At 36.1% G+C, this 20,022-nt stretch overlaps 2 protein-coding genes across 8 annotated transcripts in view; one reads left to right on the top strand and one right to left on the bottom strand.

Moving 5' to 3' along the window:
• Window positions 1–4,311: 4,311 nt before the first annotated feature.
• On the top strand, window positions 4,312–9,621 carry clu (clusterin). 3 transcript variants are annotated; one of them, XM_058755327.1, is made up of 10 exons: window positions 4,435–4,546; window positions 4,963–5,010; window positions 6,358–6,488; window positions 6,569–6,717; window positions 7,489–7,659; window positions 7,748–8,135; window positions 8,503–8,643; window positions 8,775–9,001; window positions 9,084–9,259; window positions 9,351–9,621. In XM_058755327.1, exons 3-10 carry the CDS (start codon window positions 6,401–6,403, stop codon window positions 9,361–9,363), a joined length of 1,353 nt encoding a protein of 450 aa, XP_058611310.1. In that variant the 5' UTR covers window positions 4,435–4,546; window positions 4,963–5,010; window positions 6,358–6,400; the 3' UTR covers window positions 9,364–9,621. The 3 variants fall into 3 exon arrangements, with proteins under 3 accessions (XP_058611309.1, XP_058611310.1, XP_058611311.1); XM_058755326.1 differs by lacking the exon at window positions 4,963–5,010 and having other exon boundaries at window positions 4,312–4,546; XM_058755328.1 differs by lacking the exons at window positions 4,435–4,546; window positions 4,963–5,010 and adding an exon at window positions 5,044–5,211.
• Window positions 9,622–10,927: 1,306 nt separating this feature from the next.
• Window positions 10,928–20,022, bottom strand: part of reps1 (RALBP1 associated Eps domain containing 1) — a 23,532-nt gene continuing 14,437 nt past the window's right edge. For 4 of the 5 annotated variants that reach the window (XM_058755324.1, XM_058755323.1, XM_058755319.1 and 1 more), the window contains 12 exons: window positions 18,757–18,878; window positions 17,119–17,199; window positions 16,651–16,738; window positions 15,310–15,408; window positions 15,145–15,217; window positions 14,796–14,926; window positions 14,628–14,692; window positions 14,347–14,520; window positions 13,922–14,011; window positions 13,696–13,844; window positions 13,237–13,342; window positions 10,928–13,127 (listed from right to left, as the gene is read on the bottom strand). In XM_058755324.1, the coding sequence (XP_058611307.1) occupies window positions 13,059–13,127; window positions 13,237–13,342; window positions 13,696–13,844; window positions 13,922–14,011; window positions 14,347–14,520; window positions 14,628–14,692; window positions 14,796–14,926; window positions 15,145–15,217; window positions 15,310–15,408; window positions 16,651–16,738; window positions 17,119–17,199; window positions 18,757–18,878 (1,247 nt within the window). In that variant the 3' untranslated portion in view covers window positions 10,928–13,058. The remainder of the gene's footprint in view (window positions 13,128–13,236; window positions 13,343–13,695; window positions 13,845–13,921; window positions 14,012–14,346; window positions 14,521–14,627; window positions 14,693–14,795; window positions 14,927–15,144; window positions 15,218–15,309; window positions 15,409–16,650; window positions 16,739–17,118; window positions 17,200–18,756; window positions 18,879–20,022) is intronic. The other variant, XM_058755321.1, reaches the window with a different exon arrangement.

The following is a 20,022-nucleotide window of genomic DNA, read 5'->3' as shown; positions in this document are numbered from 1 at the left end:
TGTTCCTCAACAGTCAGTTTGTTGTTGTGAGGAGAGATAAAATTATATGCTAGTGCTTTTGTAAATGCAAAGTGCAGCTTCATACTTTTTCAATTAAAGTCAGTGCATTGTTCTAAAACACTATTTTGTTCTATTTAACAACATCAGCATTCATCAGCAAATGAAGTCAAATGGTCTCAAATTTGTATGACTTTAATTCTTCCACATAACACCAAAGGAGATGTTTTACCATAAAAATATAATAAAGTTTAATAAAAGTATCATGCAAGTCATCTGAATGCCAATTTTGGTGCACAGAGCCAGGTTTGACATCAGTGATGCTAAACTGATTTTCATGCGTGTCATAATCACTCACACAATGCAAGGTTTGAATATGTTGAAGCGTGAATATGATTTAAGAGACTTTCAGTAATTAATAACTTCACTCTTTTTCTTACGCAAAGCTATTGTATGATTTACGAAGATTTGGAATATAGCACACAATATATGGGCCACTCTTATTGTGCTTTATTGGATATTGACAGTTGTGGTCACTATACACTTTATATTTACATACAAATGAGTGGCATAAACATTCTTCAAAACATCTTTTCTGTTCTACAAAAGAGAAAGTTATCATTTACAAATGAGTAAATTATGACAGAATTTTTTCATTTTTGGGGGAACTATTGCTTTAGGGCCATGTGTTTGTTGTTTAAAATCTGCAACCAGTTTTTGTATAGAATGTGATCCTTTCTGGGAATCAGTGGTTTGTGCCTTTGAAGCCACTCAGTCACTTTGACCTCTCCTTCCACGAGACACACAATACACACAAATCTTTGAAGTCTCCTGTTTCTGATTAAGTATGCAGGATTCATGAATGATTGATTAATTAAAACCATCTAAAACTATTAACCATGTACTAGTCAAGGGTCAACAAATGTCAATCGTGGCCTCAAATTTAATGACATCACAGAATTACACAGTTACCATGTTATCAAATGAGAAAGGTCAATTTAGCACGAGAAATTCTGGGAATTCTGTGTGGACATTTTGCAACCATTCATGGAGCTGGGTTTTGGGGAAAAGAAGATAATATAATGTTTCCGTTCATTCTCATGTGTTCATAACAAAAACAAGCTTACTTCTGCTCCACCTTAAGATCAGTTCTCCCATATGTCTGTTATTGTTCTTCCATGATCACCTAAGAGAACAAAAGTCGATAAAGTGAAATATGAGAAACAAAGTAAAATAGGGAAAGAAAGTAAAAGTGCTGTTTGACAGGAAGAACACTAGCTAAATAATTACCAATATATTCAAATACCATGGTATTTCAAGTAAACCACTGTAATACCATAGGACATTTCCAAAAAAAATCATGGTAATATCATGCCACTGTGCCTGAAAAATAATGACAATACCATAGTATTTGTTTGATGGCGGTCCTTTTGGCCATTACATTCCCTTTTTGGCCTTGCAGTCGGTGTTAAACACGTCCTAATCCACTGTTCTCACAAAAGCTGCTCTATAAATAAAGTTAGAACTGAACTGAATTGAATTAGTAAAAAGGTTATACTGTTTCTCATTTAACTTGTGTGCAGGCTCTCACTTGGCTGGTGTTCATAGTTCACTATTTTAGCTCTGTTAATGTGTGTGCAGATGTGGAAGCAAATGTGCTTCTAATAAATTAACAGACTGAGATTGATTATGTGTTTACTGAGGAAATAGAGATGTGCTGACAGCTAGTATGAAATTGCATTTTAATGGTTACGGTTTATCAGATTTTACAAGTAAAATATTATTTTCGGGACTGTTGAAAGGTTTGAAAAATCAAACAACTCTGAATTTTTCTTTTTTGCATTAAAAAAGTATCTTTAGGTGAATGAGAAGCTTAGCAGATGATCTGTTGTTAATTGCACAAGTGTACCTCCATATGTGGTGTTGGCATGCATCAAATTACTCCAAAACCACAAACTTTCATCTGCTTGCCAAAACTGTAAATAATTCCAGCAAATAGAGTAGTGTTTAATAGACTAGCACGAAAACCATCTGGCACTTAATATGCTTTCAAACTGATTACTGCACACTATGATGCATGTTAGAATTAAAGAGTTTGGTGACATTGATTTCAGTATATGCAAACAAAATTTTGCAAAAGCTGTTAATATAATAATAATAATAATATATATGTTATTATATATATGTTTTTTCTTTCCCTAAACGTCTCTTCAACAGGCTGTTATGCATATGCCTTTCTGCTTGTGTTCACTTCACAGTCTCTGCCTTTCATTGGAGTCACTGCCACCCAGAGGACAAAACTAAAGTTACTTAAAGAAACAGTTCACCAAAAAAAAGTCCGTCATTTAAATTATTTATAAACTTTACATTTATAAAAAAACAAAACAGCAAAAGAAAAAGAAAAACAATGTTCTGGCTAAGGTAACGTGCCAGTAGATTTGAAACCCCTGTCCCATCGCATTTAAAACGCCCAGAAATAGCAGGGTGGGACGTTTAATCATTCACAGCATGCTGCGAGTGATATTGACAGAGGAGGACCACTTACCGACATTGTTTTATGAGGTGGGATTTGAGAGGACAGGGGGTTGACGGAGTAATCAGGTCATTTGCTGGAGGTAAACGAAATATACCTGTTCTGTTGCCAGTAAGAAAACATAACTAAAGTTACAATATATTCAAGATTCAGTCAATGTCCAAGGCCCTTGACATTAAAGTTTTTTTTTTTTTTTCCCAAAATACTTTTTTTTCCCAAAAAATTAATAGATTTTACATATTCTGAAGAATATGTGAGTGTAAAAAGTCACCGGTGTGGTGATGCTAGGGTGAGGTTGGTTGCCAGTGTGTTGCCAGGTCTCTAGACATGACTTAGTTACCTCTTTCCATATTGTTAGCCAGTTAAAAATATAAAATTTGATCGTTTAGAAAAGTTATAACACACCGACCTTCTTCAACAAGCTGCATGATTTTTGTTGGATGAGTTGCTGCTGAAGATTAATACTTACTGTATGGTTACAGGTTTGTTCAAATCAGTATAAGCAATAATAATAGTGATGTTTGCTTTGGAAAACACCATTAATTAATTTAAAAAAGAGAGAGTCTAAGAGTAAAACCCATTATATTTAATGAGTAGGATGACTTGACAACATTTTACAGAGGCATGACATTGGAACGAGGTGTGGCTCCACACTGCAGCTGTTTGTCTGGATGTGTTATTTGTTTCCCTACATATCCTGTGGGGGAAAATGTGGGTTTAGACATGCTCCTAACATCCTGCAATATCTCTGAATCACATTTGCCTAAATATCAGAATGTTATGAGCTGTGCTTTCCTGACATTTAGGTTCCTCCGTCTTCAGAACATCTCACAAAAAACTAAAACAACTCTAGACTAGGAGACGAAAGCTACCTGACAAGCTATTACGTGATTAAAAAGCAGTTTCCATCCACCACACCAAGCAATAAGTAATGACTTGTTTTGGTAAAAGCATACATAATAACCCCTCACAAAATAACATGGTTATGTCTGTTATGACTGCGAGCATTATAAGTCTCAGTATAAGTCTTTCATGAAGGTCTTGCACTTTGCACTTACATTTTTGCCTTTTCTGTCCAGTTTTAATATTACAGCGAGTAATGTTATATAACCAGAAAAATAAATGGCACATAACTGCAGCCACCTGGGCGAATATATGGGGTCAAATGGGTCATACAAAAGGTCTAGTCAAGTGTGCTTATTAACCCTTATGTTGTGTTCCTGGGCAAGGTTTTCTTTTTCCTGAAAATGTTAGTGCTAAAACTTACAGACTTTGCTCAAACAGGGTCATTATAACTCCCCTCCCAAAAAAAATAATTTTCCTCCCTGTTAACACTTGTGGTGTTCTCATGTCAAAAAAATCTTGGATTCATTCTTTTTATCAACTTAACACAGGTTTTGTATATCTTTTTGCAAATGTTTGATCATAGGCCTCATTGATCTGAGTTTATGCACCTCAGTTTTTGAGTGAGCACTGCCAAAATGATCCACAAATAGTGCCTTTTCAGAAACGGGCCGATCAGTTACAAAACAAAATAATTAAAAAAAAAAAAAAAATTAGGTTAAGGATTTTCAGGGTTAAACTTGAGCTTGTATAACCTGCACACGTTTCCGCACTGTTATGAACTAGTTCTACATGATTCACTGAATTATTCTCTGTTAAAGCAGATGTTGAGCAGGTCACATTAAGGTGATTCACCACTATTAAATGTTGGAACTGTCCGACAGTTATGAATTATCCACATACAGTCTTGCCGGTAAATTTTAGAGGGCATATTTTCCCGTAAACCCCATGTTAAGGCTATAAGCACAATGAAATGAGCGAGATGGTGCAATATTGCCCACTTCTGGTCAGACGGAGCCTCTGCCGTTGACAATAACAGTTTCTGGAAAAGTCCAAAGCCACGGCCATTCTCATCCCGTGAATCACGTCGTCAACATCACCCAGCCTCCCAGTATAAAAACAAATCAGAGGAGGCACAGTCCATCTGCAGGGAAGAAAAAGAATCCAAGCAGGGTGAGTACAGAGAGCATATTACAAGGATGTTGACAATTTTGTTTATACAAATATGTTTTATAGATATTATTATTATTATTATTATATAATTGTGCATAGTATATACATTTATGTAAGATGTTATTTATATTCTGGTTACAGTGATGTAATACCTATTTGACGTACTATAAAATTGCATTGCAATTAATGCTGCATTTATGCATTTTGCCAAACTACTGAGCAATAAACCACTACTGCATAAATGTAAACAAGATTCTGTTTGTACTTGATAGAATAACATATAATTTATGCTGTTTTTGATTTACAATCCATCCTCATGTGGTTAATGTCATCCAAAAAGTCTAACTGGGCTGTTTGTCGAGTCGAGTTTGTCTGTGCCTTCCCTAGGCGGATTTGTATTGATTTTTTCATTGCAGAGAGGAATTTGTCTCGAAGCCCCAAGCCGATGAGGGGAACTAAGCCAGGTCAACTGCATTCAGGATGCATACTGTGCCCTAACAAGATATCATTAAACAAAGCAAATCCCCTCACTCAGAGCAAGCCATCTGTGTGATTCTTACAAACAGCACAGAGATGTGTAACCTCATTCCAAAACAAAACAAATATCACAAGATTAGGCACAAGGGCAAGATTAACTCAAACAAAAGCAAGAAGAAGATAAAACGGTATGCTTGCAACAAACAACAAGGTTAGATTATGGAGAAAGCAAAACACTGCAAGTTGCACACCATATTTTACATCACAAAAAAGCAACTTTCCATGTGACTCAGTATTTCTGTCTGTTCATTGGCTCTTCCAACATTTGTGCATGTTTCTTATGTAACTAGGCTCCTGGATTTAATTTGGTAGAGTTGGGGTTTCTATGTACACGTACAGAGGCTAAAAAGAGGAAACTTGTCCCCATGACTGACTCAAAGCTTTTATCATGTTTACTTAGACTCTGGTGTTTATTACGAACTCGACAGCAGCTGTTGAGGACCAGTGGTTTGTCTTTAGAACTATCAAACATGATTAAAAGTGCAGCATTTTTAAAAAGGGTAATCTACTTGGAATCACAGACATTTCTGCAAACTCACACAACTGGGATTAAATTTTGTCAGAGCAAGCTTTAGTGAAGGGGATTTGCTTTCAAATCCATGGAATCAGTGAATGTAACATTTAAATGTCTGCAAGTTTGCTACACTTCCAATGATTTTGTTCTTCAAAGCCTTTTGGTTTGATACTGGTTAAATGGATAACCCAAAAGAGAGTCATCACTTACTCATCCTCATGCCATTCAAAACCTGCATGACTTTCTTTCTTCTGCACAACACAAAAGAAGATTTTTTTTTAGCCAAAACAACACTGGACTCCATTCACTTGTATGGAGAATATATTCTTTTGTGTTCCACAAATAGAGAAAAGCATTCAGGTTTGAAATTACACGAGGTTGAGAAAATAATGACAGAATTTTTATTTTTCAGTGAACTTTGAATATATTGTAGATTAAATATTTCTTGGCTATGACATTATATAGCACAATATATATAAGGCACAATAAATCTGTTTGGCCCTCTGTCCAGAAACATCAAGGTCGCAGAAAGATAAACGCCACTATTTGTATCAGACCTACGATATAAATAGACACGCTGATACAATGGATTCATTGCCCACACAGTCTGTCTGAGCGCGTCTCACACAAACCGCATTATTAAAAGTGTGGGTTTTGCAATTGTTCATGTTCATAAACTTGCTGAGTCACTTTCACCACAGCTTAATTAAAATAAAATTTACTATTAAATGACCCACTATTTCCTGATTTGTGTTCATAGTGTTAAACCGCTTCTGAAACCAGGACACTAGCAGCCACCAAAGATGAAGGTCTCATGGTCTCTGCTGGGACTTTCTCTTCTCTACCTCTCTGTGGAGTGTCTGCTACCACCAACTAAAGAGGACCTCAATCGTAAGTGCATTTTTTTTTTCTGTGCAGACATGTTGTGCTCAATTAGGAACAGTAATGTAACCGTTTTTGCTTTTTGGCAGAGATCTCACTGTTAGGTGAAAAGTACCTGGATAAACAGATTGAAAATGCCATCACTGGAGTGAAGGAGATGAAGACTGTGATGGAGCGAACAGAAGAGGATCACAAGAGGTTCAAGTCTGAACTAGAGAAAACAAAGCAACAAAAAGAGGTGAGACAGGAAGAGGATAGATAGATAGATAGATAGATAGACAGATAGATAGATAGATAGATAGATAGATAGATAGATAGATAGATAGATAGATAGATAGATAGATAGATAGATAGATAGATAGATAGATAGATAGATAGATAGATAGATAGATAGATAGATAGATAGATAGATAGATAGATAGATGATAGATAGATAGATAGATAGATAGATAGATAGATAGATAAAAACTGAATAATTATGTAGATCAATTATATAATCTACATATATTATTATTACATTTTAACATTTCAAGTGGTATCACTTGAGAACATTAAGTAATTTATTATGAATTAACAATGAGCAATAGTACATTCATAAATTATTATTAAACTAGATCAAATCTCAAATGCGGAGAAAAATTATGTAGATTAATTATGTAACCTACATATATTAATGCATTAGCATTTAAGAGTTGTAAAAATTAAACTTAGGTAATTCATTACAAATTTACAGTAATATATTTATATTATGTTTTTACTTATATTATATAATATATATTAGTTTTAACATAGATCAATAAATGGTGAGAAAAAATGTTTGTTGTTACTTCATGACACCCATTGCATTTGTTAACTAATGTTAATGAATTGAACCTTAATGTAAAGTATACCTGCGATCTAATAAAATCACCTCCATATATTTTTAAGTTTGACTTAAGTGTCTAAATATTTTCTGGGGCCCCTGCAGTTAATTGCTCTTTTTTCTTTCTTGTGCTATTCTATCAATAAGAATGCTCTGAAGGAGGCTCAGGAGATGGAGGAGAAGCTGAGTGAGCAACAGAGCATGTGTAATGAAACCATGCAGGCTCTGTGGGAGGAGTGCAAGCCCTGCTTGAGAAAAACTTGTGTCAAGTATTACTCACGCACCTGCAGCAGCGGAGCCGGCCTGGTGGGACGACAGGTGATACGTCTGCACAAAAGTACATCTCTGCAATTATCCTGACTTTCTTCTGGTGCTTGCAACCATCCTTCTCTTTGTCTGTTTTTAGCTGGAGGACATTTTGAACAGGACCTCTCCCATCTCCATTTGGATCTCCGGGCAGAACATTGAGACCCTGTTGGACGAGGACCAGCAGCAGACCAGACGCTTCCAGGACCTGGAGGAGCGGTATACAGAGGTTGCAGATGGAGTGGACAACATCTTCATGGACAGCATGAAGGTGTTTGACCACATGCGTTCCTTCCACCAGCCCAGCTTCTTCCCCAGCATGTTCGGTGGTCAGTCCAGCCGGGCCGCTCGTGTTTACAGGTCCCCTCTGCACAACCCAGAGTTCCACAGCTTCCACAGCATGTTCCGCCCCATGATGGACATGGCAAGAAACATGTTCGACTCCTTGGGGCCCTACATGGGAAGTGATATAGACTTCCCTTCTGAAGGTAAATTTCAGGGTCTACAAGCCTGGATGTAACGAGAAGTACAAAGTTAAAAGTGCTGTAAGCAATAGGGACAGTCCAACCGTTTCAGTTTACTCACAGTCATATTGCTCCAAATCTGTATGAATCTATTTCTTCTGTTAAACATAAAAGAATATATTTTGAAGGATGCTAAAACAGTCAATAGCAAACTAAATGGTTTTATTTAAAAAAAAGTGTGTGTATATATATATATATATATATATTTTTTTTTTTTCTTTATTATGGCAATATGACATAATACACTATAATGACATAAAATAGTAGTTTGTTTTCTTACTTACAGACCACTTATACTCCATTCATTTAATCTGTAAACCTGTATTCACAGATGGCAGAGTAAATGAGGATGTTATTATAACTAAACCATTTGGAAATGATAAGATGACCTGCAGGGAGATTCGTCGCAATTCTGCTGGCTGCATTAAACTGAAGGATGAGTGTGAGAAATGTAAAGAGATCCAGCATATTGGTAAGCGCAATACTAAAGTGCACAATTTTATGTTATATTATCCAGCACAGAAATTACAAAAATTTGGTCCCAATTTGGGAGTTTTTGATGAGAATTCCATCTTACAATTATAGCTTTGTTTTCTTCTTTAGACTGTTCTGGAAAGAGGCCCCTGGAAGGCCCCCTGAAGGAGGAGCTGGAAAGGGCTCTTGCCAGGGCTGAGAGTTTAACCCAGGAGTACAACAACGTGCTAAAACTATTTGAAGAGGAGATGTTCAACACCTCTAGTGTGCTGGACCTGTTCAACCAGCAATTCGGCTGGGTGTCCTCTCTAGCTAACCACACCAAAAATGAAGATGGCTTCTTTAAAATACAGGCAGTAGGTGCTAATTATGTGATTCAGCACAACAGTAACTGCTTTCACTATGCAGATCTCTCAACTGCCAACATTTTATGTGCAGGTGATGTCAAAAGGCTCCGATAAAGCAGAGAACCCAGGAGACACTAAAGTGTCAGTCAAACTGTTTGACGGGCCAGATATGAGCTTCACAGTGCCGGGAGACATTCCCTGGATCGACCCGAAATTCTCAGAGGTGGTGGCACAGGAGGCTTTGGATCGTTACAAACAGAACACTGTGTAAGTCTTAACACCAATTCATTTTAGTTAGCTAAAAATCTTATTAATGTGATTAAAAATGTATCAAATATATTCATGTTTTCCTCTCCAGGGTCACAAACTAAATGTTTTGGAGGGCAGGCGCTTCTGATGAAGAAAAGATATTCTCTGAGAAACCTGAAAAGCACTTGAGAAGAACCTTATGAATTAGAATTATAATACTGAGAGATGTTGTATTCATGTAGCTGGATGTCTTGTCTAGCATTATTCCTGCTGTTTCATCCTGCTTAACACTCAGAGGCCCTACAGAGAATGTATAGAAAAAGTGCTTATGAACTTATAATCAACTGTACATTGTCAAATACCAATAAAACACAAAATTCTCTTAATGAGCTAAAAGATATGCGGTGTAAAATTTCCAGCATAGCAAGACAATTTCACACCGCAGATTTTCAAACATATTTTAATAAAGGTAAAAAGTCACCTTCTGAAACCTTCACTCTATTTCCTCCACTGGTGGAACTTCCATCCTCCATCCAAACAGCAGAAACCTTTAAAACAGGACTGAAGATACATCTCTTCTGAGAGCATGCAAGTAATTCATAGCCTTATTATTAACTGCACTTAAAAATAAATTATTTCTGTGCTGTTCTGCATGGTAATAAGTTTTGTTATCACAGACAATTTTATTTTACCCTTGGATTAATCGCTTCTGCATAAATTATTCTTATCTTGATGAAAGATAAATGGATGTGTTAACAATGAATAATTAATCTGAATATATAATTATGAAATATAAATATATAAGACTTTATTCTTTATCCTAAAATATTTAGGCTTAAATAATATTTTTAATGTGGTTTTAGATTAGACATTAGTCAGGGTAGAACCAAATATTAATTTGACACAAAATGAGGCTCGAGGGACAGAAGCACTTTGCTCAATGGAGTTGTGAAAATTGTGATCTACTACCTTTGTACAATAGATCTTTTACACAGCCTTATTTTCATCCGCATTGAATATGTCTAATTTAACTAAGGTCTATTGTTTCAGCTCTAATCTCTAATCAAATTAGAAGATCGAAACCATGTATAATTTTTTATAATTATTCTGCATAATTCAACATGACAGAGTGCGATATTGCTTTTATGCAACAGCTTAAACAAAAAGTTAATAGTAAGCACACTGTAAAAAAAAAAAAGAAAAGTTGAGCCAACTTAAAAATTTAAGGCAACCAGCTTCAGCAGATTTGAGTTTTCTCAACTTGTCGTTTTAAGTTTATACAACAAAAATTTGCTGAAGCTGGTTGCCTTAAAATTTTAAGTTGGCTCAACTTTCTTTTTTTTTTTTACAGTGCAACTTCTAATTTAAACACGATATTCATCTAAATAATATTGCTATTTTTTTCCTCCACCAAAGAAAATAGTTCCACACAGAGTCAAAACAAAATCAACCTTCAGGTCTCCAAGCAACACACACATTACAGAATCAGTGTTTTTGAACAAATCAATGATCAAAGTGAAAAATTCAATGAGTCGCTCATAAAGACAGTAGTCAATTTGTTTTGTTCTGGAATCTTTTTTCTTTCTTGAGTTTTTGAACTCAATCACTTTCGCCTCACTCAAAGACAGTTGCTTATGAGTTGACTAAAGCACTACTGGAAAACAGTTGGAACACTTGACAAAAAAGGAAATTATTAAAATATTGTGCCATTTTTATTTTGTGTAAAAATCACACAGCTGCTAGTTCATTCTGCAGAGACACATCCATGCAGTTAAACATTTATGATCCCACAGCCATTATATAAGCAATTAAATAGAATATTTGCTGTTAGTCAGCAATTAATGCAAATTTACATATGAGATCAAAAGGTGTGTATCATACAATATACAACATACCCCTGATACAGTAAATCAGCCTGAACAGCAGGGAGAAAAGGCTCACCTTGATTTAACATGGGGGGGATACATTACTGTGAAAACCTGCACACCAGGAAGTAAGGCTTTAAGGATGAGTAAAAGAAAAACACAGACATCAGTCAAAACAAACCGACAAATGAAAGACATGGTGCAAGTCTATGTAACAACACAAACGTCACATTAGTTCAGACGTTACAGATACAAATTGAGTGGTTCATTGTTAAGAGCCTTTTATACAAAATGAGATTGTGAACGACATGCAAAAATAGGGATGAGAAAAGACAAATGAAAGCCGAAGGGGAGAAAGTGCAGTCATTGTTTTAGGTCTCAGGTTTACGTACTGATGATGTCCCAAGAGTTTATGATGAACTGAATCAGAACATGTACCGTATGAGGTACAGCCAACATTTGAGACTGAGAGAGGGACACCTGCCATCACTGGGTGAAAGACTGTACAAGGTTGAACGGGTCGTTTTGTAATAACACAACAGAGTGTGTTAAAAGAAAAGAAAGCAGTTTTTGATGCCACACATTTGTAAATGTTGTCCTCAAACTCTCTCACACACATGAAACAAACACGCACAGATGTGCCGTCCACCGGTATGGCGAGGAAGAAATATTAAAGGGACAGTTCATCCAAAAATAACAATTCTGTCATTTGCTCAAAACCCATAAGATTTTCTTTCTTTTATGTGACACAAAAAGTGAATTTTTGGAGAATATCCTGGTCACTCTTTTTGATATAATGAGAGGGCTTACAAACAAAAGCAGTGTTAAAGTATCCCATAAAACATTTGCATTATATTTCTAATTATTAAAGCCATAAAATAGCTTTCGCATGAGGAACAGATTGAAATTTTAATTGTTATTCGTAATTCTCTCTGCCATGTTTCTGTAAGAGAAGTGACTGTCTGAGCTGTAAACATAAGATTAATTTGATTTGTTTTAAACTTTTCAACGATCGAGATTATCCAGAAAAAGAAAAAAAAAAATGAAAGAATCATTCACAAATTTGACTGATCCAGTACTCAAGTTCAACTCAATGATTCAGTCGCAGCAGAAAAACACTACACAAAAAAAAAAAATCAGTGTCTGTTCCTTGCAAACACCAATCATATGAAATCATTTCAATATAGCAGACTTTTTTGGAGTATCTTTTGTATTACTGGAGCTTGAAATCCTCAGTCCTTGTTTACTGTCATTATTTGAAAATGATCAGCCACCAATATTCTTAAAAAAAAAAAAAAAGAAGTCATACGGGTTTATAACGACATGAGGTTGAATAAAAAAAACTAAAGAATTTCAATTGTTGAGTGAACTGTCCCTTTAACAAGTGCCTGTCAGAATCAGTTTTCTAAAGCATACTTCTGAAATAGTATGATCTCCCAAAAATCAGTTCTCCCCTCTGTACGACCAGTGCATGGCCTAACATGATTGTCTGAGCACACACGGGTGCCTCTAACATGGAAGAACATGACAAGCTGCCTCGGGACTCTGGAGAACAGGAGGGGAAGACACTCCTTCATGTTTACCAGAATTACAGCCTCCTGCCGGCCATGACGTCAGGCTCTTGCCTCACACGCTAAACATAACCTGCAATGTCCGGGGTATTACACATACAACCACTCAGACTTTCGGTTTCATCAAAGTTCCATAACGGATAATGTTCCTGGACCCCATCCCTCTGAATGGCTGTGTGAGACAGAACAGTCTGGAGGAAGCAGCGATTGTGTCTCTTCTCACATAGTCAGCAGAGGAGTGGAGACGGGTGAAATGGACATCCTGCCAGAGGATCCAACAGACCACTCAAAAAAACCCAAAAAAAAAAAAAAAAAAACTGGGGTAATCACTCTTTCGTACACACAAACATTCAATCTTAAGCGAACACACACACACTGTTTTTACAAATGCGAAAAAGGTCTAAGCTGTTCCAGTTGCACTTCAAGCGATATTCTTTCTTCTAGCAGGTCCTAAGACAACAAAATTTGGAAAAAGACAAATTGTCAGACATTTGAACAGCTTGTCTTATGAAAAAAAAAAAAAAAAAAACTGGTCACATTCAAGGACATCTTACATTACCTTCAACTGCTGCTGTAATTCACTGTTGAGTCTGGCTAAAACCGTATTCGTTTCTTTGTTTCTTCTAATGGAAGCCTGGATGGCCTTCTTATCTTTACCGATAGACCTGTTTTTAAACAGAACAGGAAGAGGAAGTGTACTTTAGGGTACAAGCAAACAGTGAACATAGCTGAGCAAAAACTCCAGTACACTCCATATGGGGAAAAACAAATATTATACTGCATACATATATTGCATTTTATTTATATATAAATAAGCATTCATATGTATTTATAATTTTGAATACAATAAAAATATAATTGTATCCAGGAAATTGCATTGACATTTTTATGATTTTTATTGCTTAATTGTCAAAATCATGCCTCAATCTATTGAAAAAAAAAAAATCAATAAATAAAAATCAATAAATAAAAATAATAATATAAAATAAAATTCAGTGTTCTCTTCTGTCGATCTTACCGTGGAATTGAGGGCTGGGTTGCTAGAACAGTGGCTATGACGTTAGACTTTTGCGGGAGGTCCTCCACATCTGGTCTGAGCTCATCTTCTGATTTCAATCTTCGACGAACAGGTTTAGGGGGTGGGGCCAATGGAGTGGATACTTTGGCCTATCAAAAACACATTGAGCAATTATAATGCTGAAGTAATATACAATATAAAGACTGGTTGGTAGAGAATGGCTTACAGAGTTGACAGTGGTTGCATTTCGTTCCTCTGCCTGAACGTCGTTCTTCGCTGTTCTCATTGTCCCGGTAGTTTCTGCACATCTTTCTGCCTGAATATATATATACATACATATGCATTATATATAAACAACAGTTCAATAGTTTAGGGCTTCTTTTTTTTTTGAAGAAAGAAAGAATTTATATTGTATTTTATAATTTATTATGGTTTCCACAAAAATTTTAAGCAGTACAGCTGTTTTGTTTCCATTAGTGATAATAATAAGAAAATGTTTTTAAGCACCAAATAAGAACATTAAAATGATTTGATCAAATAAATGCATTGTTTTCATTTTTGAAAACAATTCATCTGTGCATATTTTTTGCATCATAAAATAGGTTTTCCTTCATAATCTGTCATTATCATAATAAATGGCTCCATTTGTACCTGTCCACTGTCAGATGGTTTCTCTCCATCATCTGCCGGCTGGTCGACAGCAAAAGCCTGGAACTGGCTGAAGTCAGCAAAGTTGGGCTGTTCTGGCATCTGCTGGGGTGACGTGCTGGTATGTGCTGGAGGACCATCTCCCTCTACCGAACGGTGACCATGTGGCACTGATGTCTGGGGATTTGTACATTACATATTGAATTACTCTTCTAAAGAAAGCGTAAGAGTTGTCTAATTGTTTGAAAGCAGTTTATACAGAATTGTTAACCACTGAGCTATACCTGTGTGGGCAGTGGTCTGGGAGGCACTGCTGGGGGAAAGGCAACTACACCCGGCTGCTGCGGACCTGATGGAGAAGTAAATACAAAAGAGAACTTCAGCTTTTCCTAACCGCACCCCAACGAAACATGAAGCTATGTTACCTGATAACTGTTTGTGTGCATGCATACCTGCAGGGACAGCAGCAAAGTTTCTGTTCATGTCTAGAGAGGAGGACCGTGAGTGAGAGGCGTGGGGGCGGGGAGGAGGTGGGGGCGGAGCCACAACCTTCAGTCCTTCCGGAGAGGTGCCAGAGTGAGACCTGTAAAAGCACGAGCTGTAAATACTTTTGACTGGAAACATCACACCATGTTCTAACCAAACATGATATGACAAAAAAAACTGCATCTAAACCACTTAATAATTTCCAAATCTAATTCATGTTAATCTGAGCTTTTCTTTTAGCCACAACAACATAAACAAAGAACAACAAAGATCAAAGTGAGTCTGAATTTGGTGCTGCTGCAAGACGTTAAGTACCTTTGTCTGTTCACAGCGCTGGAAATGGGCTCTTGATCAGATGTAAATGAATCCGAGCTGCTATAGCCATCTCCTGTAAGAAGGAAGGGTAATGGCTCTCAATGAATTATGGGAGAAGATTTCCTGTCAGTAAATTAAATGCTTGAACAGACCAGATGTACTTACCAACAGTGGTACCAGGAAACTTAATAGTTGCTGCTAACTTGGTCTCATCAGAAAGTTCTGGTGGGTTCGCCATTAACGGACTTGCTGGATTCGTGTGATCTGTAAAACCAAGAGTAAATAATCCAATTTGTTTAAAAATATTACATCCATCTAGTAACTACACTACAGTTAAAAAGTTAGTTTAAAAAAAAAGAAGAAGAAATTAATAATTTTATTTGGCAAGGGTGCATTAAAATTATTCAACAGTGACAGTAAAGATATTTACGTTGTTTCAAAAAAAAATTCCATTTCAAATAAATTCAGTTCTTTCAAAGATTCTATTTATTGAAATATCCTGATGAAATTCATGGTTTAAAAAATATATTAAGCAGCACAACTGTTTTCAACACTGATAATAAGAAATGTTTCTTGATCACCAAAATAGTACATTAAAATGTTACATGTGACACTAGAGAATGGAATAACTGCTGCAGAAAATTCAGCTTTGCCATCACAGAAATAAATTACATTTTAAAAGAGAAAATGGTTATTTGTTTGCAATAATGTAATTGTAATATCATTATAATAATATTTCACAATAGTAATGTTTTACTGTATTTTTTATTAAATTCAGCCTAGATCAGCATAAGAGGCGCTTCTTTCAAAAACATTTTAAAAATCTTACATAGCCCAGACTTTTATGTCTGGTTTCACATTGATAAACATTACTTTAACATAAGTAATGTTTATCAATGTGCCTTAGAAAAAAACATTACTGGTGTCTATCTTGAGACAAAACAAAGGCATTGATATATTTTAAGATCAATCAGTGCAAGTTCCTTTCAGTTGAAACAGCTTAGATTTACATTTTAGTCTGGGACTAGGCTTAAGCCTTGTCTGTGAAACCGGGGGTTAAATGATAGTATATGTTAATGATGGATTGTGGCAGAAAGAGTCCTATAAGAGATTTCTAGACTGAAAACTACAAATTCTATTAAACAACAAGGCTTTACATTTTCTGAAAACAAAAAACATTGGCGCTTCTGCATGTTTTACTGTATTAATACACTAAGGTGTTCTGGTCAAATAAATCCTAAACCTAAGTGTCTGTGATATGCAAAATATGGCCTTTGATCCTTTCTTCAATGCAGGTCATTTTAGGGTGAAAAATCATTAAAAAAATTCTCTGTACCTCTAAACTCAAGTATGAGCAATAGAGATAAAGATGGAGAATACACCAAATATAACAGCAACAACAACAAGATAATTTAATGCATCTTGAGAATAAAACCTTCAAATGTTGCTTCTTAGAATTGAGTCAAAAATATAATTTGCACTGTAAACGGACATAAACGGACGCACCACTTCCAGTTCTCTTGAGCTCCATCTCTTGCATGTGGATCTTGCTGGGTGTCATACGAATGGGCACAGGGTGGACTATTGCTGTATCCTACAATAAACAAGCACATCAACCACTGCTGTCGCAAAACTACAACTGTGTACCTAATGAAGATTTATCATGTCAGTCATAAAGATCAACAAGGAATAGTTAAGAACCTGACACTGAGTAACTAAAACATTTTATCACAACACCGTCAAAGGACAGCCAACAGAGTCATCACTTGGATTACATGATACAGTATGAAAGAACGAGCATGAAAGAATTACCGGTAAGCTCAGCAAGCAAAAGAAAAACAAAAAATGAATCATTTGATGATGGCACTGTGGCTGTGAATTTATCCTGAGGACATGCGCTCTCAGAGAGAATTTACAGAGTACTGGGTTAATGAATATCATTAATCATGAAAGAGCATTGAGTGATTGACTTACAGGGTCAGCTGGTGCAATGTTAGAATCAAATTGGGTCAGAGTTTGTGAGCTTGAGGAGCGTTCGCTAAAAGTCTCCCACTGCTGGAGAGACAGAGCAGAGACATGTCAACAAGGTGGAGCCACTCCACTCCTCACACAAGCAAACAGAGGCCATAATACAACAACAGAGTGCCCTTTCCGCCCTCTGACTGTTAGGAGAAACCCGTGATATGTCCTGCATTGTACTGTTGCATATTCTCTGGTGTCCACAGAGGACCAATTGTCTTCCTAATGACCTTATAGGCTGAGAGGTAGAATGTCCCATTTTATTTCCCTATTACGAGGATCAGCTTAGAAGAAACAGGCTGTACTCATCCAAAGAGAAACCCCAATAATTAGATCTTGTAGATCAAAACATACTGACCTGGACTGTGCGTCCCTAAATCATTGTAAGCCTAAGTTGATCGTTGCTTCATTGGTGACAATGGTTCTACGATCAACTTAGGCTTATGATGCTTTTGGGAAACACAGCCCTGTTTAAAGCTGAAGTGTGTAAATTTGTAGTCAATTAAAACTACAAAAAGAATGACTATTTGAACAGGTTTTTTGAACAGTCTTCCCATCTCCCTCTGTCATTGGTCGAACAAACAGATGGTCCTGGCCTAAACGCCACTGCCATTGGTTGAGCCAATGTTGCTGTGTCAGACCGGTCAGGATGCTCAAACAAATAATTTGCAAGAACCCTTTTTTTTTTTTTTTTTTTAAGAAACTAAACTAACCAATAAATATCTCACTTAAAGTTACTTAGTACCTATTAAGCTGGGATAGGACAAAGCATTTAATATTCAAATAAAATAAGAATTTTCAAAAAGAACTGAAATCCAACATGAAATCAAAATGCACCCTTTTTGCCATCTTAAATGTCTCCGGTCCTATTTTGCAATATTTAACAATTATTCTGTAGATAAATGTTTGGAAGCCAATTTCCACCATACAAGGGAAAAAAAATTGACAAAAATTTGAAACCATGACAAAGAATCATAATGATGACATAAAATTGACTTGAAATCATAATTCTGACATATGCCATAATTATGACATAGTATCTCATCATTTTGATATGAATTGTCATAATTATTTAACAAGTATGATTTGTGGCAGAAATGGGATATCATAGAAACATATTTTATTTTAAAATGTGTGAAACTTTTTCTGGTTTCATGCCAACATAACCTTGAAAAATAATGTCAACTAATAAAATTATAGCTCACTGTGCAGGTATAAAACACACATGATCCAATCAAATCCTGGCATTGTTTCCCACTGAATATTTTGTTTCACTCGGAAATGTGTCATATTATGGAGAATTCCATTAAAAGTATTGCAGGAGGTTAATCTAAGACTTTAAAAAAAATGTGTGACTTCAGGTCAGCAGTTTTGACTACAAGGCCGCCACATTCCCAACAAAACAGTGAAGAATTAACTGTCACAACAATTATCATGAGAGTGTTACATGTCTGGAGATGAAAGTGTGCTTTGCTGGCACCACTTTCTCCTGACCAGAAGTGTATTAGTTTTATTTTCCCATAAAGAAAGGCAGATAGAACTACAAAAATGAGTGAAAGAGGTAAGGTACATTGAGAACACCAAAGTCCAAACCTCATTGCTTTGATTGAGCTCAGGCCAGTTCTGGTTCAGGGAAGGCATGGAAGGAGACTTATTTGGAGTGACCTCCACAGGGGAAGCAGAAAAGCCCACCTCAGGAGCAGGTTCTGGAACTCCTGAAACATACAGACAGACAATAAAGAATTATGCAGACACCTGAACATTATTCAGCATGAATATGGAATCAGCAAAATAATATTGCATCTGAAGGTCATAAACATCATAAAATTTCACAAGGACTCTCAGGGTCCCAAGGGCATATTCTATGTTCCATCTTAATAGGTGTAAACTGTCGCTAAGATACAGGCTCACTACCTATGAAGCTGCTATTAGAATATTGTAATTAGAAGCAAGTTCGTTCTCTGCCTACAATTAAACTAAAATGCTGAGAAGTGACTATCGCAACCAACTGCAACATTTTTTAGACTTTATATGTACTTATGAGGACCAAGATTTCAAACAAATCAGTTCATTGCAACCCAGAACATTAGCTAGTTAGGGCGAAAACTTAGATTGAAAGATATATAGCACTTTTACTATTGTAGTGAGCCTTGGTTAACATTTACGCCCCTAATTGGGATGACGACAAGTTCTTTAGACGTTTATTTTCCTCACTGCCAGACACTGAGGAGGGGACTTTAATTGTTGGCTTAAATCTGACCTTGATCGTTCTTCTCTCAAACGTAATTCACCCTCAAAATCCGCTCGTGTTATTCAGTCTTGTATGGAAGAACTGGTTGTTTCTGACCCTTGGCGTTTTTTAAATCCATGTGATAAAGCATTTTCTTTCTTTTCCCATGTTCATCAAACATTTACACGCATTGATTATTTTTAATAGATAACAGACTCTTCCTGTCAGTGGAATCATGTGATTATAAAGCTATTGTAATATCGGACCATCCACCAGTTACCATGAATATCTACTTTGAGGGGCTCGATGGCACACGCCCACTGTGGTGATTCAATACTCATATGTTATCAGATCACAGATTTGTGGAATTTCTCTCTAATCAAATAGATTTTTTTCATATCCACAAATAGTAGTCCCAAGATATCTGCATCTCTTTTTTGGGAGGCTCTGAAGGCGTTTCTTAGGGGTGAAATTATTTCATATACTTCCCATAAGGTAAGGTTAAATAAAAAGAGGTGCTCTGAGATAACGCAGAAAATAACTAAATTAGATAATATATATGCTGTTAGACCATCTTCAGATATTCATAAGGAACGTCAATTATTACAGGTTGAGTTTGATATTCTTTC

Source organism: Onychostoma macrolepis, chromosome 20, assembly GCF_012432095.1.
Source record: "Onychostoma macrolepis isolate SWU-2019 chromosome 20, ASM1243209v1, whole genome shotgun sequence".
In the NCBI taxonomy this organism is placed as follows: Eukaryota; Metazoa; Chordata; class Actinopteri; order Cypriniformes; family Cyprinidae; genus Onychostoma; species Onychostoma macrolepis.
The sequence above is the reverse complement of the archived record's forward strand: the minus strand, read 5'-3'. Positions and strand labels throughout refer to the sequence as shown.

What these genes read in the sequence shown, in the direction of transcription:
- clu (XM_058755326.1), top strand. Translation starts at nt 6,401, where the DNA reads ATGAAGGTCTCATGGTCTCTGCTGGGACTTTCTCTTCTCTACCTCTCT. An exon ending in TATAGACTTCCCTTCTGAAG is followed by an intron (nt 8,136 to 8,502) that starts GTAAATTTCAGG and finishes CTGTATTCACAG; the next exon opens with ATGGCAGAGTAAATGAGGAT. An exon ending in TAAAGAGATCCAGCATATTG is followed by an intron (nt 8,644 to 8,774) that starts GTAAGCGCAATA and finishes TTTCTTCTTTAG; the next exon opens with ACTGTTCTGGAAAGAGGCCC.